Raw genomic sequence first — 14788 nt, 5'->3', positions numbered from 1 at the left:
AAAGCAATCTCCTCGAGTGTAACAAGCTCATTCATTAAAACGTCAAAAGTATTTAACCGCAGATTGTCTTGTAGCCCCTGATCACAAAACACGGAATTGTCCAATAGCGGGGGAAATTCGAGTCATGTCCACATCCAGCTCTTCATTGCATCTGTGCCGAGGTTCCATGTGGCGAGCAGGAGTAACACGGGGCCAGTATTATAACACCGAGGAGTCCTTGGCGTTCCAAAAGCGCATCAAAATGCCACAAAGGCGCCCAGCACCGGTTGCACACGCGACCACGATGGTCACGGTGGTCTATAGCGAGGCTTTTGAGGTGGGGTGGGGGTAAGGATCATATGGACGATATCAAAGGAGACTTGTGTTGAGTGGATGTCCGTGGGGAAAAAGGTATTTGACTTCGGCGGGTGTGTGTTTGACTTTGCCTAACAAAATTCGGATGAAGACATAGTTGAGAAGAGATTATTTTGGTGGGGAGTTCATTAAATCCCTTTTAATCAATTAAGTATTGAAAGGCCTCTTTCAATACGAGAACATGCATTAAGCCCGAGGGGATCATTTTTCGTTTCCCGGGAACCCAGGACAGATTTTAAAATATTTCAATGGAGGTCAAGTTGTTGACTCACGCTCCTGTCAAAGAATATAATAAATGCATTTTTAGTTAATGCAAAAAATGTAATTACATTTCCCAAGGGTGTGGGGTTTTTTTTGTCTTGATTTTGCAGATTTTCCAACTTGGGCTCTTTAAATATAGTGTAACCTTTAGTTCCATCGTGGCCACTTTTGGCAAACCCATGAAAACTACTTTTTACTTCATTTTTATTTATTGGATTGAATCGGTAAAATTGGTTTGACTCTACTTTATTAAACGCTTAACACAAGTTTTTTTTTGTAATATATGTGTTTCCCAATATTACATCATGTAACAATATTTGGACAAGCTGGGACCAATTTCATGTTGCATAATATGCTGAGTTTCCAAAAGTGATGTTGAACTGACTGCACGTCAATGGACCAAATGAACGACGCAAAATCATACCCTTTGTTGACCATGGAGAAGAATTACATTTTAATTTCAGTTCCCCCTGCTGACTGCAGAAAGGTGTAAGAAAAAGGTTGTATAGGAGAATATAGCATACATAAATTTAATTTTTGAGTTTTTTTGTTTTTTTTTAAACCCGGAATACAAATTGCTTCCTCTTGTGTCGAACAAGGCCCAGGGTTTAAAATTATACAGCAATATTTGCGATTTGAGGTTAAAACTAAAACACGTGTCACGTGAAACTCTAAGGAGGTGCGTCTTTACGCATGCCCACTAGTGTGAGCGTTAGACCGACATTTGGCATTGGTTCCGTGTCACACTGCAGTTAACATGGTTAGTTTGTTCTTGCTTCATTTGTTTATACTGTCAGGCCAACTTTGCCGTTTTCTTACCTTGAGAGCCCCAATCTCTCAGCAATAACAATGGCAGCGACGTGATCTTATTTACGAGCAGCGAGCGCTTTAAGTGACTCAGTGATTGATTACTTCATCATTTACAATTGTCGCCCTCAAGGAGACAAAAAAATGTCAGCGAACTTCAATGAGCCACTGATTATATCTGAACATGTTGATTAGATTTTCAAATGATTTGATTAGCTCGTGTATTTTGAAGTCCATCTTGTGAAAAAGACCCTGTAATAACGAAAAAGGCATGTAACACACACAGTAGCTGACGAAGTAAATGGTCAGGCCTGTGCTCATCACAATAAAGGTGGCCCCCAAATTATGTTTGTCTAAAACCAGTGACCTTGTCATCGCACTCGCTCAATTCCCCAAAACACGTTGTCATACAGACAATGTCATCTTTTGGCCTTACTATAACAAGTAATGGGTTTATTCTTGTCTTTCCAATTGGGTGCAATTGTTTTAGTCTGGTACCTTATATGGACATGATGTCATGGCCACTTTACGTTTCATCATTCCTTTGGTGTCTTTAATCCTTAATTTGCAAAACTGCATTTTAGTGTGGTATATGTACTTTTCGGTGGCGGGAAGTAATGAAGCTTGAATACTTCGCCGCTATAGGCTACAGTAGGTGCACGGGTGCCTGTAGTTGACAATATAAAATTCCAATTCTGATTCTAAAACTTGACCTCTGAGGATGACATGACGTAAGGAGACCTAAACAGAAAAAGGTAAAGTTGAGATTTTGATTGAGATCCTGAGGATTTATCAAGTGGGAATGTAAACAAGGGAGCATTGTTAACAGTGACGCTACACTCAGTGAAGCAAGATATTCCCCATCGATGGCGTTAATTAAGAAGTTGTTGGCTCCAAGAATGATTCGTGGCGAAAGTGTATTGTCTTGTGCCAGCCTTGCGATAATTGGGAGTGTATGCAGTAATCTACAAGATGTAGTCATTTTTCAGTTTTTATTATTATGTAAGGTAACGTCACTTCATGTTTGCAAAGCTATGGGAACATTTGCATAGAATAATAGCCTGTGCCAACACTAGCTAGTTTTTTTTTTACTTTTTAGTACTATTAAAATAAACTATTTTGTATGCAGACATTTACACTGGGCGGCACGGTGGCCGACTGGTTAGACCGTCAACCTCACAGTTCTGAGGACCCGGGTTCAATCCCCGGCCCCGCCTGTGTGGAGTTTGCATGTTCTCCCCGTGCCCGCGTGGGTTTTCTCCCACATCCCAAAAACATGCATTAATTGGAGACTCTAAATTGCCCGCAGGCATGACTGGGAGTGCGAATGGTTGTTTGTTTCTATGTGCCCTGTGATTGGCTGGCAACCAGTTCAGGGTGTACCCCGCCTCCTGCCCGATGACAGCTGGGATAGGCTCCAGCACGCCCACCACTCTCGTGAGGAGAAGCGGCTCAGAAAATGGATGGATGGATGGATATTTACACTGTAACAGAGTAAAAAAATGTTTTTTATATGTTTGTACCCAGTCTGCACTTTTTTACTTTGACAAAGAGTTTGAATCAGTACTGCTGCAGAGTGTTGATGTAATGTATCGTCCAAGTAATTTCACACAATAAAAATTACAAGAATTTGCAACCGCAAAGTAGTGAGCAGACCTGGAAACACGCTGCCTCTAACAGGTCAATCTTGGTACGACAACGAATGCCTGGTTTTGGGGAAGAGACTCGTGATGACTCGGTTGAGATTGTGTGTGTGCTGTGTTGGTCATCTCGAGTACACCACACACAGATTTTCTCCTCATTCTTTCTGTAGTCTCTCATATTTAAAAAAAATCGGTGTGTGTGTGTACCCCACTTTAATTGATTCTGGCAAAGACATAAGCACATCACAACTACAACAACAATGTTCACTCTATTTTGAGTAAAATTATAACTGGTTGACAGTAATTACAGTGTGTTGACATATGGTATTATTTAATACTAATATTTAAAAAAAATAATAATACTAAAAATAAAATAGCAAGCATATTAAAAGAACACATTGGAACTTTGAAAATATAAAAAGTAGTTTATTTTATTAAAGGAACAAAATACATTTGATGGAATATTAACGTTCTTAAACACAAACTGCATGTCAAATAATTTTGTTGCTGCTCAGTCATATCGTGACACGTCAGTGCGCTATTCAACACAAATTTAAAAAAACAAAAGCAGTCTCCAAATCATCATTGTCATGTTGAAAGGAAAGGAACAATTTCTGGATTCCATCAAGCTGCTTTGGCTGAATCTTCATGTAGTCCATCTTGTCTTCGCTGTTGTGTATTACTGGGACAGAAGAGTAGAACTACAGTAAATAGGTTTTGGTTTTTAACATGAATGTGCATTCCCAACTACTGTTGTGCAAATGCTACTTTATCAGTAGTGCACTGAGTTTGGAACACAATGTGCTCTATTTATTGGAATGATTGACAGGGATCTCTAGGCTTTAGCTTAATCATTGCGTTTGCAAAAAGCTACTCCTCTACACTCAGGACACCCCCACATCAGCTATCATTAGGGCAGTTTCATTCATTAACTACAAATAACTGTCTGATGTTAGGATAAATGTGTTGCTTGGTTAGAGTACACAACAATAAGAAGTGGAGAATAACCAGAGGGGAGAAGAATTTGTATCACACTCCTTGACAATATGGTGGACGACTTATGACACTAAGAGACTGTAAAGCAGGGATGTCAAACTCATTTTTGTTGCAGGCCACATTGTAGTTCTGGTTTCCCTCTGAGTTACGTTATGACTGTCCCATATACCTGTAAATGTAAGATCACCTCATTTTATTACATATCAACAAGAAGTTGATGGCTATCTAATTTTGAAATCAGAATCCAGTAAAAAGTGATTTGTTAAACTATTATTCAGTTAATTTTGAAGGGTGGTTGGTCACAAAAAATGCTTGCAATATCTCAACGTTATTAACAGTGAAGAAGAGTTTAAATTTTGATATTTAATAAAAAACATGAAGTCGATGCACATGATTTGCTTTCGCGGGCCACGTAAAATGAACCTTGTGTTTGACACCTGTGCTGTAAAGTCTGTGCTGTAAAGTCACGTAAAGGGCCTATTTTGAGTTCAAAACGGCGAACACCGCCGACAGCCGACTGATTTGCATGTACAACGTATGTAACCGGGATCCTCTCGTCGATTGTTGACTTTTAATTTCATCATGAGGGTTAAGAGATTTTTGATCGATCACCCTTCGTCATGTTTGATCTACAGTACTCTAAAACTTTATATTGTGTTCAGAGTAGGGGTACTCCAATCAGGGGTTTATCCTGCTGATTCGGACACTGATCATCCATGAGTGAGCTCTGCTGATACCGTTCATATGGATTACCTGTAAATTTTTACAATTTATTTATGGTGAGTAGTATTGGTTATATGATCTGACATGTTTGTTTGGGTTTGCTTTGCAGGTGCTGTGTGCCTGTGCAGTGTGAAGGGGGACGCTACACTAGGGCTGGGCGATTATGGGAAAAATGAATAAATCATGATTATTTGGATTGATATTGAAATCATGATTTTTCATTTATTGAATGACACAGAGGATCTGCCTCACAGTTCTGAGGACTGGGGTTCAAACCCCGGCCCCGCCTGTGAATTTTCATGTTCTCCCTGTGCCTGCGTGGGTTTTCTCCGGGAACTCTGGTTTCCTCTCACTTCCCAAAAAACATGCATGGTAGGTTAATGGAAGACTCTAAAATTGCCCGTAGGTGTAAATGGTTGTTTGTTTCTATGTGCCATGCGATTGGCTGGCAACCAGTTCAGAGTGTACCCCGCCTCCTGCCCATTGATAACTGGGATAGGCTCCAGCACTCCCGCGACCCTTGTGAGAATAAGCGGCTCAGAAAATTGATGGATGACTATCTGCTGTTCCTGCTGTGGGTGCCTTGGCCTACTAGGGGCAGTGTGGAGCATGGAGCTACCCTTTTATTGTAAGCTAAAAGTTGCGTTCTAATTAAAAAAAAAAACATGTTTTTCAGAGCTTAGGAAGAATATATGCCCCTGAGTATTGTTATATTAACTGTTTGTATGTGTTAGTACGGCGTTTGTGTGTGAATATTCAAGATTTGAAGGTGAATCCTTCCCGTGATCAAGTGCTAATTAATACTGGCTAGCCTGCCAATAGGGTTTCCCATTAACTGTCAGCATAACCTGGCGATTTCTAAAACAAGGTCTTGCATTTTAATATAAAATGAGGGTCATTTTTTTTATGCATTTAGTTTTACAGTAAACTCCAACTGTGGTGTCAATAAACAACTTAAAGCACACTCAAATTTGGATTAATTGCCCAGCCTTGCGCTATACTTCACACATTCTCTGCAGGCTGCAAATACTAGCCGCGGGTCATCAGTTTTTGTGATCGGCAATGAATGGTATTGATAGATGAGCGCCGATCACGTGTTTTCCATGGAAATCTGTCCATCGGCCAATCGATCGGAGCGCCACTAGTTACTAAAACAGACACTTTTGTCAAGGCTGAAAAAAAATTATTCATGTTTACATTATTTCTTATGGGAAAATTATGTTCATAAACTTTTCAATTGACAACCCCATTCAAGAACCAAATATGTTTGTAAATGAGGGTTCCACTATACTGCCAAAATGCAAACGATAACACTTATTGAAAATTTGCTAACCACACCAAAAAAAAAAAAATAAATAAAAAAATAAAAAATAAAACATAATTTCTAAACTGAATATTCAACAGCACTGCCACGTAATTTCTGAGGAAATTGTACTTTTGTGCGAGATGAGAAACAAAGATGTAAATTCTGAAGCACGGGGGGGACAGCTGGTACAAAAATGTCAATCATCAAGGTTAGAACTTAGAAAAAACAATTTTTACCTGTCACGTTCATCCAAGCATAGAAATCATCATGACCACACCCATGAACTGCGTGAAGAGGATGAGTGGAGTGAAAAAGGACCAGACTGGCCAAAGTGCAATGTTAAAACTGCAAAGGAATGTTAAACATAAATTACAATTTAAAAGGAAAATTGCAACCTATTTAGGTGTTTGGAATGGATAGACCTTTTTTAGCCAGCAAACAAATTAAGACTGAATTAATAGGGGCTCCTGCTGCTGCCTATTATTGCACAACTTTTTCTCCATTGCTGTAAGGCAGGTGGAAATAAGACAGTGGCTAGATCAAAAACATTCCATACAATCAACAAATTTCCTTAGAAATAATCAATTGAACTATTATTTTTACACACACCTAGACAAACTAAACTTAAAAGGTTACAAAGAATATCGTGTTTGTCTCCTAACACAAATACACCTTTGATGTAACCGTTTTGACGGATATACCTGCAAGATGCAGCAATGAATGCAGCGGTGGTGATAGGAGGGATCGCAGGGTACTCTTGGTCATAGTGCACGATTCCTCTGAACCACTCCAGGTACACAATACAAAACGTGGCCAGACACAGGCAAATCCCAAGGAGCAGCAGGCCCACATTAAACCACCAACTGTAAACACAATTTATCATCAATGAGCAGAACACTTCTTGAATGTAGCCTTGATCGATTTTTTTTTTGCCCGCTGAGATTGCAGGGACATTTTACTGTCTTACTCAGAGCTCATTCACCTCTTTATGTCATTATTCACAATGATGACACGAAAGAAATCCACATAATAGGTGACACTTATTGACGCCACAATCCAGAAAACAGAGTGCTTGTTAATTCGGGGGAGAGGTCTGACATCTTTTTCACCTGGACCTGTAATATAAAACAAAATAATTCAGTAACGATTCGTTTTGGCAAAGATTCAATTCGTATCACAATTCGTGGTTGCCGATATGATTCAAGGACGATATTGATTCATTTAGAATGATACGATACAAAAGGATTCCGTAGCTGGAAATCGATTCAGTAACTTTTCATCCAAAAATTGTGTGACAGTGAAATAACTTCCTGCATACTGGTCACTGCATGTGAAATTTCATAGATTCTTGTTGTTTCTTGAAAGGGAATTGGGCGAAAACTAATTATGGCCATTAAAGACGAGGATTTTCCCCATCTACTTTCCTTTTATGAGTCTTATGGTGTACTGTACTGCATGTTTTCTTAAGTACTATGAGTCTGCTTAAAGTTGACTGTTGACTGACTGGGAGCGTTTCCTGCTGACACGCTGCTTATATAGAGGGAGGCAGACGTGACTGAGGACAGCATGCAGACATAAAGGGTGGAGGGTGCGCGTGACAGAGGATGCTAAAGACATGCCCCCAGTAGGTATATAGTTCCGATATGTGCATCGGTTTGGCTAAGGACCCCCGAAAATGGCACCTACGAAGAGACACGCTTACGAAGCACTGTTTAAACTGCAAGCTATCAGTTACGGGGAGGAACACTGGAATCGAGCAGCTGTGAGAGAATTCAAGAATCAACAAATCCATGGTTCGCAAGTGGAGGAAGCAGGAAAACGAGCTTCGGCAAGTCAAGAAAACGAAGCTGAGTTTCCGCGGAAACAAGGCCCGAGTTGGAAGACCAACTCGAGCAATGGATTAATGAGCATAGAACAGTCGGGAGAAGCGTCTCTACAGTCACCATTCGACTGAGGACAATAACATTGCAGAAGAAATGAAAATCGAACATTTTCAAGGAGGTCCGTCTTGGTGCTTTCGTTTTATGAAACAGCGCCATCTATCCATGCGGGCAAGGACTACCGTGGCGCAGCAACTTCTGGCGGGTTACACGGAAAAGCTGGCCATCTTCTGCTCCTACTGCTGTAAAAAGATTGCCGACAAACACATCCAGCCCAACCACATCACAAACATGGACGAGGTGCCGCTCACTTTCGACATCCCGGTGAACCACACTGTTAGAGAAGAAGGGGACCACCACGGTAGCAATACGCACAACGGTGCACGAGATTTTTTTTCCATGCGTCATCGTCCCTGTTGATCTGTGACTCCATGAGCCCCCATCTCACAGCCGCTGTGAAAAACCAAGTGCAACTAAGACTGTGAGGCAACGCCGGGCGACCATATGAGAATGGATTGTGGATGCGTGGGCTAAGGTATCTGCTTTGACTGTTGTCCGCCGATCCGATCAATGACTTCATCGATCGACTTCGCACAAGACATTTAACTCCGCGTCGCCGTTACGTATGAATCCAAAAGCTCGTTTATTTTTAGCCTTGTCATGTGTCTTGTGGCGCAGTACTGTAACTATCTGACGGCCAATAAAGTTTTGTTCAATCATGTCGGTTAAAAAATACGTCATCGGTGTGGGACTATTTTGCGGTGTCACAGACAAACAACACGCAAGTTATTTGCACTCTGTGCACAACTGAAGTACGTTGTGGGGAACGTCATCTAAATGCTTCAACACAAATTTGATCGGGCACCTGAAGAATGTATACGAGGAGGAGCATGCCGCGTTCAAGCAACGCAGCGTAAAAACAAAAAGGAAAATCCAAACGGACGCAAACTCTGGACAACACCAGTCCATAAAGCCGGGAGAGTGAGAAAGTCAACGTAACCATCTCATCAATAGTATTTCCATCCATCCATCCATCTTCTAAGCCGCTTCTCCTCACTGGGGTCGCGGGAGTGCTGGAGCCGATCCCAGCTATCACACCCTGAACTGGTTGCCAGCCAATCGCAGATTAACAGTATTTATTAAAGTAATTTAATTACAGTTAGCACCCATTATTTCTGTCATGTTGTAATGTTGATCTGACCTAAATTTATGTCAGTGGCCAATCCTTGAAAGCCCCCTAGAGGTCATTGATGTTTTAACTTTTTTCTAAAATGCGAGAGAATAATTTTGAGCTGGGATGGGCTCCAGCAAGTGGTACAGAAAAGGGATGGATGGATGGATGGATACAGTACTCAGTATACAGTACACAAGCATATACAATAAATGAATGATATAAAGTACACAAGTATATACAATAAGTATATACAATAAATGAACAAGTCATGTAAATGGACACATTGCTCCATCTTGTGATCGGATCGGTGATCGCTTTTTTTATACTTGCTGATCGGTCCCAAAAATCCCGATCGTGTAAAGCCTAATAGTGAATTGTCAAAGAAGTGTACGTCTCTGTTGTTCTGGTTGACCATTGCTCAGTCGTGTATGGTCACAATCTGCAAATAACTCGACAGCTGTGATTTCCCTCTCTATCTGGAATTTTTTTTTTTTTTTTTACTGTGGTCAGGCCAGCCCAAAAGCTGAAGTCAAGGAAGCCAACAGCAATTGTTAATAGTGTCTTATAACGAGACACGCCACCTTTCCACCAATGTGCTGAGAGGGCCAACTTCAAAATAAAACCTCAAAATGGCATTGATGTCCAATTTAGTACTAAATGAAGCTTTTATTTTGAAGTTGGCCACAGAGCGCGGCGCCAGCCCTTAATGAAGCCTTAACCATATGTCCGTACCCTGGTGGCTGACTTAAATTGCGGGCACTGCTGCAAATGACGCACTTTTCATATGCCGCGGTGCCTGCATTTTAAAGGTTAAATAAATAAATAAATACAATTTGAGAATCACCGACGATCAGGCTCATTTAATCGTGGCAACCAAAATCACGATTCAAATTCAATTAATTGTGCAGCTCTAATGTGGGGCATGAAGAAGAAGAGGAGCTGAACAAGAAAGTAACCTTGACATTGCTAACTGACGTGCTAACTGAAAAATTAAACGAAGTAAAAGGAATTTAAAGCATTTTTCTTGGTACACATACACACCTCCACATTAAGCCTGCTGTGGTAAAATTCAGTGCGTTATTTCCTAGTATCGAAACAATCAGTGAGTTATTTCCAAGTATCGATTACCTTTTAAAATTATTTTAATCGATATTTTTACATCCAGAAGGCCAACTTGCCCAGCACAGATGGATCCAGTTGGATCATAGGAATATAAATCGATATGATGAGTGAATCGTTACACCACAAATAAAAAGTGTAGAAGTCTTCTTTCTTCCCTAAAAATGTTGGACCACTTGCATTTTGATGAAATCTGTCAGACTGGTTAACAGCAACCTAACTGTAAGCAGTGATGGGCTGTCACACTCCCTTTTATCATTGCTCAAAAGGATAATCAACCTTTGACACCATGATCCATTCACATCAGGTGGCAGAGGCAAAAAAAAAAACTTTACATTTGCAGAGTTGTAAAAAGTAAGTGTTAATCATATTTGACTTTTATTTAATCCCACTTGAGTCAAAGCGGCCATGTGGCGATCATAATAGCCACATTGATTTGTGACATGAGTCACTGACGTGATGTCATCTTTCTATGATATAATCAAGGAACAAGTCTCATTTCTCCAAAGATTTGTTTGTTCTCCCGCGTCGCTCTTCTGTTTTTCTTCTCATCTCCTCAACGGGATCTCTGATGAGAAGAGCTGACATGTAAACACAGGCGTGAGGATCAAGGGGTTTGCAAATTTATGTGATTTGCCCAGTGAGGATCGAGGGGTTTGCAAATTAATGTGATTTGCCCAGGGACTCGGTAAACTGCAGTAATATTAGTAATTTTTAAGAGAGGATAAATAATGCCTGTGATTATTATATTGTCTGGCTACGTGTGTTGCTGCACTGTTTGTGCTCAAATACCTGTTATTTAAGGGGTATAACACAGAAACCTGTCTATGATGTTTTTAATTGTGTGTAATCATCAAGATAGCAGATTTTCCAAAGTCAAAGCTGTTTTTTTGGGGGGGGGGGGGGGGGGGGGGGGGTGAATCAGTGAATTAATTCAATAGTTTATTTCAAAGACCAAATACAAAATTAGATAAAAACAAAGACAAGTAGCAGCAGCACAATGTGTAATTCTCATTGTTTTATGTGTTTATGTAGTTTGATAGTAAACTTGACGCGGGAGAGGCAAACAACTTGAAACCTCTTTTTTGCATAACTGTTCATTATAGGCTATGTCTAACTGGTGGTTGCTGAGTTCACTGCCACAATCTAGTAATCGTATATCTAACTTTTGCTTTCAAGTCAAAGCAAAAAAAAATAAGGTCACTACCAAAGTAATAATAAACAGCAATTCCAAAAGGGCCCCAATTAAAAAGAAAATTAATCTGTGAAAGCTTTCTTATAATTTAATTGCCTTGGGGAAGTACTTCTCCATTTGACACTCATTAACTGGATTAAACATATCATAGGCAGCTGCTGGCTGCTAGATCTGTCCGTGTATGCTAATCTGCTCTGCACTGTTCACAATGAACTCAGTGGCCAATAAGTGAAGCTGGTCTCCACCTTTAATGGCAGTGATCCCTTTTGGGTCACCTCCTGTACAAAGCAAAATACACTATACCAATGTGTTTTTTTTTCGGAAGTACCACTTGATAGGCGCAAACTGTAATACACAGATGTGGAATGAAGAAGAAGACACTGCCACTGATCAAATCTGTGCTTTGTTGCTTTTATTACACGTTATGGCTACATCAGGGGTTTCCAAATTAGGGCTCGGGGACCACTGTCGTTCCACTATCGTTTTTTTAGCAGCTCACAGTATATATACTAGTATATACTAAAATTAACACTACTATTTCTACACTGGGTGGCAAGGAAGAAAAGTTCATCTCTCACCTTGTTGTCCACCAACCACTTATCATTCAGTAAGATGTGACTCAGTGTACTGCTGTGACTGCAACAGGCTACATTTGTGCAGTTATTTTTGTCCTTTCCACCCATGTAACGTTATTTTTAAAGCCCACTGAAACTAATAATGTTAAAATAAAAAAAGTTGGTTGTATACAGCGCTTTTCTAGATTTTCAACATTGCACAAAACTATTTACAACTAAAATGGTAGTATTTCTATTCACAACAGTCCAATGAATAGATAATTCATTCAATGGCAAATAGCTTGAATCTTGACTGTTCTATTTTGTACTGTGTCAAGGTCAACTTTGAATAGATTGTTTTGGTTGTGAATGTGCAGATATGGGCAGCACGGTGGGCGACTGGTTAGAGCGTCAGCCTCACAGTTCTGAGGACCCGGGTTCAATCCCTGGCCCCGTCTGTGGAGTTTGCATGTTCTCCCCGTGCCTGCGTGGGTTTTCTCCAGGCACTCCGGTTTCCTCCCACACCCCCAAAACATGCATTTATTGGAGACTCTAAATTGCCCGTAGGTGTGACTGTGAGTGCGAATGGTTGGTTGTTTGTTTGTATGTGCCCTGCGATTGGCTGGCAACCAGTTCAGGGTGTACCCTGCCTCCTGCCAGATGACAGCTGGGATAGGCTCCAGCACGCCCGCGACCCTAGTGAAGAGAAGCGGCTCGGAAAATGGATGGATGGATGGATGTGCAGATATGGTTCTGCTGCTCAGTACGAGATAGTTCCATTCTAGTGGCATGCAGGCCCGTTGGCTACCTAAAAATTCAGAAAAACATTAACTTTTTGCTTTATCACCTAGGTTTTTATAAACTATACATACAAATAAATAATTGCTTTGCATACTTTTACTTGCAGTGAGATTGGTTTTAGGTCATAAATTAAAGGTGAAGAATGTTTAAGTGGCCCTAGCATCCTTCTATTTTGGTCCTTGGAAAGAAAAAGAGGTTTGGCATTCCTGGTATGACAGATGGCCATGGCCATTGAATCGCAAAGTGTTCCTATGCGTTTGGTTACAGTGCTGAAAGTGTTCGCTCGGTCAAAACAGTGAAGAATTGATGGATTTCAGCCAGCTACGTTTCAAAGGCAATATTGTTCACCCGTATAGCCAAAGAAAAATCCACGTCAAACAAGCAGCACAACGCTGGCTTCATGATGTCTGCCTGCCATCTCGCACAAATATTATTAATTTAAAAAAAAAAATAAAGTTTAAAGCTATGCCACCCAAGGCCTAAACTGAAATGATGACCCGCCACTGCCTTTCATTCCATTACTGACTTACTTTAGCCAGTCCCACTTCAATAATGATGAGCTGTTAGCCGCCAATATTAAGAAGGCAATAACTAATTCGGCGAACAGCTTACACTTAGCTGTACATACATACCAACAGTAACAGTAAAATTAGCGAGAATCTTAAGCAAAATAAAATGTTTACTTACACTTTTCGTCTTCGCCGGGCGACGTGGTTGTAGCCTGCATGAGTAACTCGGCATTTTTTTGGAATCTGTTTCTCAGCGTTGCGAATTCACTGTCATTCAGCATCATGAAACGATATCGCTAAGGGTATCTGGCTGTTTAAAAGCACTTCCTGTATGAGTCGCGTTGTATGACGACTTTGAATGCGACCGTTGTAGTTTTCAGTGACATAATTGTATCGCTTCAGGAACCAGCCAACAGAGGCTAAAATACATAAATTTGTATATTTTTATTACGGTAAATAAGGGTTCGAGAAAATGTTAAAAAAAAAAAAAAGCACATCAACTGCCACAATTGTATGACTAGGATAATGACGTCAAAACATTTTCACAATGGACTCTTTTACATCAGATTATTTGTCATCCCTCCGTGTAGCAAAATTTCTAGTACTGTAGCTGGTTCAATTCCATAAATCGTGAAATATCTTCTTATGTTGCTGGCAAGAACCTGACTCAATCAAAAACTTCTAGATAGGCAAAGACGTGTTGTTCGGTACATGGATAATTATTTGTAACACTAACACTTACCAAATTTGGTAGGGAATAAATAAAATGCACAAATCTTTATTAGGACATGGATGTGGACACCTCCAAGTTCCCTTGAAAAAAAACACTGAAATTGATAACTCTATATTGGCTGTATATTTAACAAGTAACTAAACCTTAAGTTAAAGGGCTAAGTTGTGGAAAACATCATGAGTCACATAGTCAAACAAAGTCACAGTCAAAAAAAATAATCATACCAATAGAAACAAAACTGATTTTTGTTTTGCAACACTAAGGTATGGCTGTCTGTTTTTCTTCATTATCCAGTGCAGTTGGGATTGAAGCACAAGCATAAAGTAATAATGTACTGTCCTACTCTAGGAATGAAAATACAATTTAAGTACTGGCACACTTGAGTAACATCTCCACTAATACCCAAAGTATGCAATATACAATTTCAACTGAATGAATGAACATCAGTGTTAAATTTACTGGGATTAGCAAAGCTTCATAAAGCATAATTCCTGCTGTACCTACTACCTGCGTGTGTTTTTGTGCGAGTGTGTGCATGCATGTGTGAAGGTTGCTCATTCTCGGAGTAGAAAAATCAGACCACATCAAAAAATTCACCTTAGGCTTCCACCATCTTCTATGGAGCTTCTGTGTTGCTGGCCAAGTGAACTTCGTTGCAGATGCTGAGGAATGTGCATTAACTTTGTCATGGTTGAGAGTCAAATTTACTTCAGGTACACCTCATTTCCCTTCC

At 40.2% G+C, this 14788-nt stretch overlaps 1 protein-coding gene across 3 annotated transcripts; it reads right to left on the bottom strand.

Annotated features, from left to right (window-relative positions):
* Window positions 1-3480: 3480 nt before the first annotated feature.
* On the bottom strand, window positions 3481-13647 carry tmem128 (transmembrane protein 128). Of its 3 annotated transcripts, none has more exons than XM_061687934.1 (5): window positions 13501-13647; window positions 7073-7205; window positions 6792-6953; window positions 6327-6435; window positions 3481-3747 (listed from the first exon to the last, which is right to left on the bottom strand). In XM_061687934.1, the coding sequence occupies exons 1-4, from the start codon at window positions 13604-13606 to the stop codon at window positions 6336-6338; spliced, it is 501 nt and encodes a 166-aa protein (XP_061543918.1). In that variant the 5' UTR covers window positions 13607-13647; the 3' UTR covers window positions 3481-3747; window positions 6327-6335. The 3 variants fall into 3 exon arrangements, with proteins under 3 accessions (XP_061543918.1, XP_061543921.1, XP_061543919.1); XM_061687937.1 differs by having other exon boundaries at window positions 6327-6374; XM_061687935.1 differs by lacking the exon at window positions 3481-3747 and adding an exon at window positions 3757-4230.
* Window positions 13648-14788: the final 1141 nt, after the last annotated feature.

Source organism: Phycodurus eques, chromosome 10 (genome assembly GCF_024500275.1).
Source record: "Phycodurus eques isolate BA_2022a chromosome 10, UOR_Pequ_1.1, whole genome shotgun sequence".
NCBI lineage: Eukaryota > Metazoa > Chordata > Actinopteri > Syngnathiformes > Syngnathidae > Phycodurus > Phycodurus eques.
This window is presented reverse-complemented; position numbering and strand designations above follow the sequence as displayed.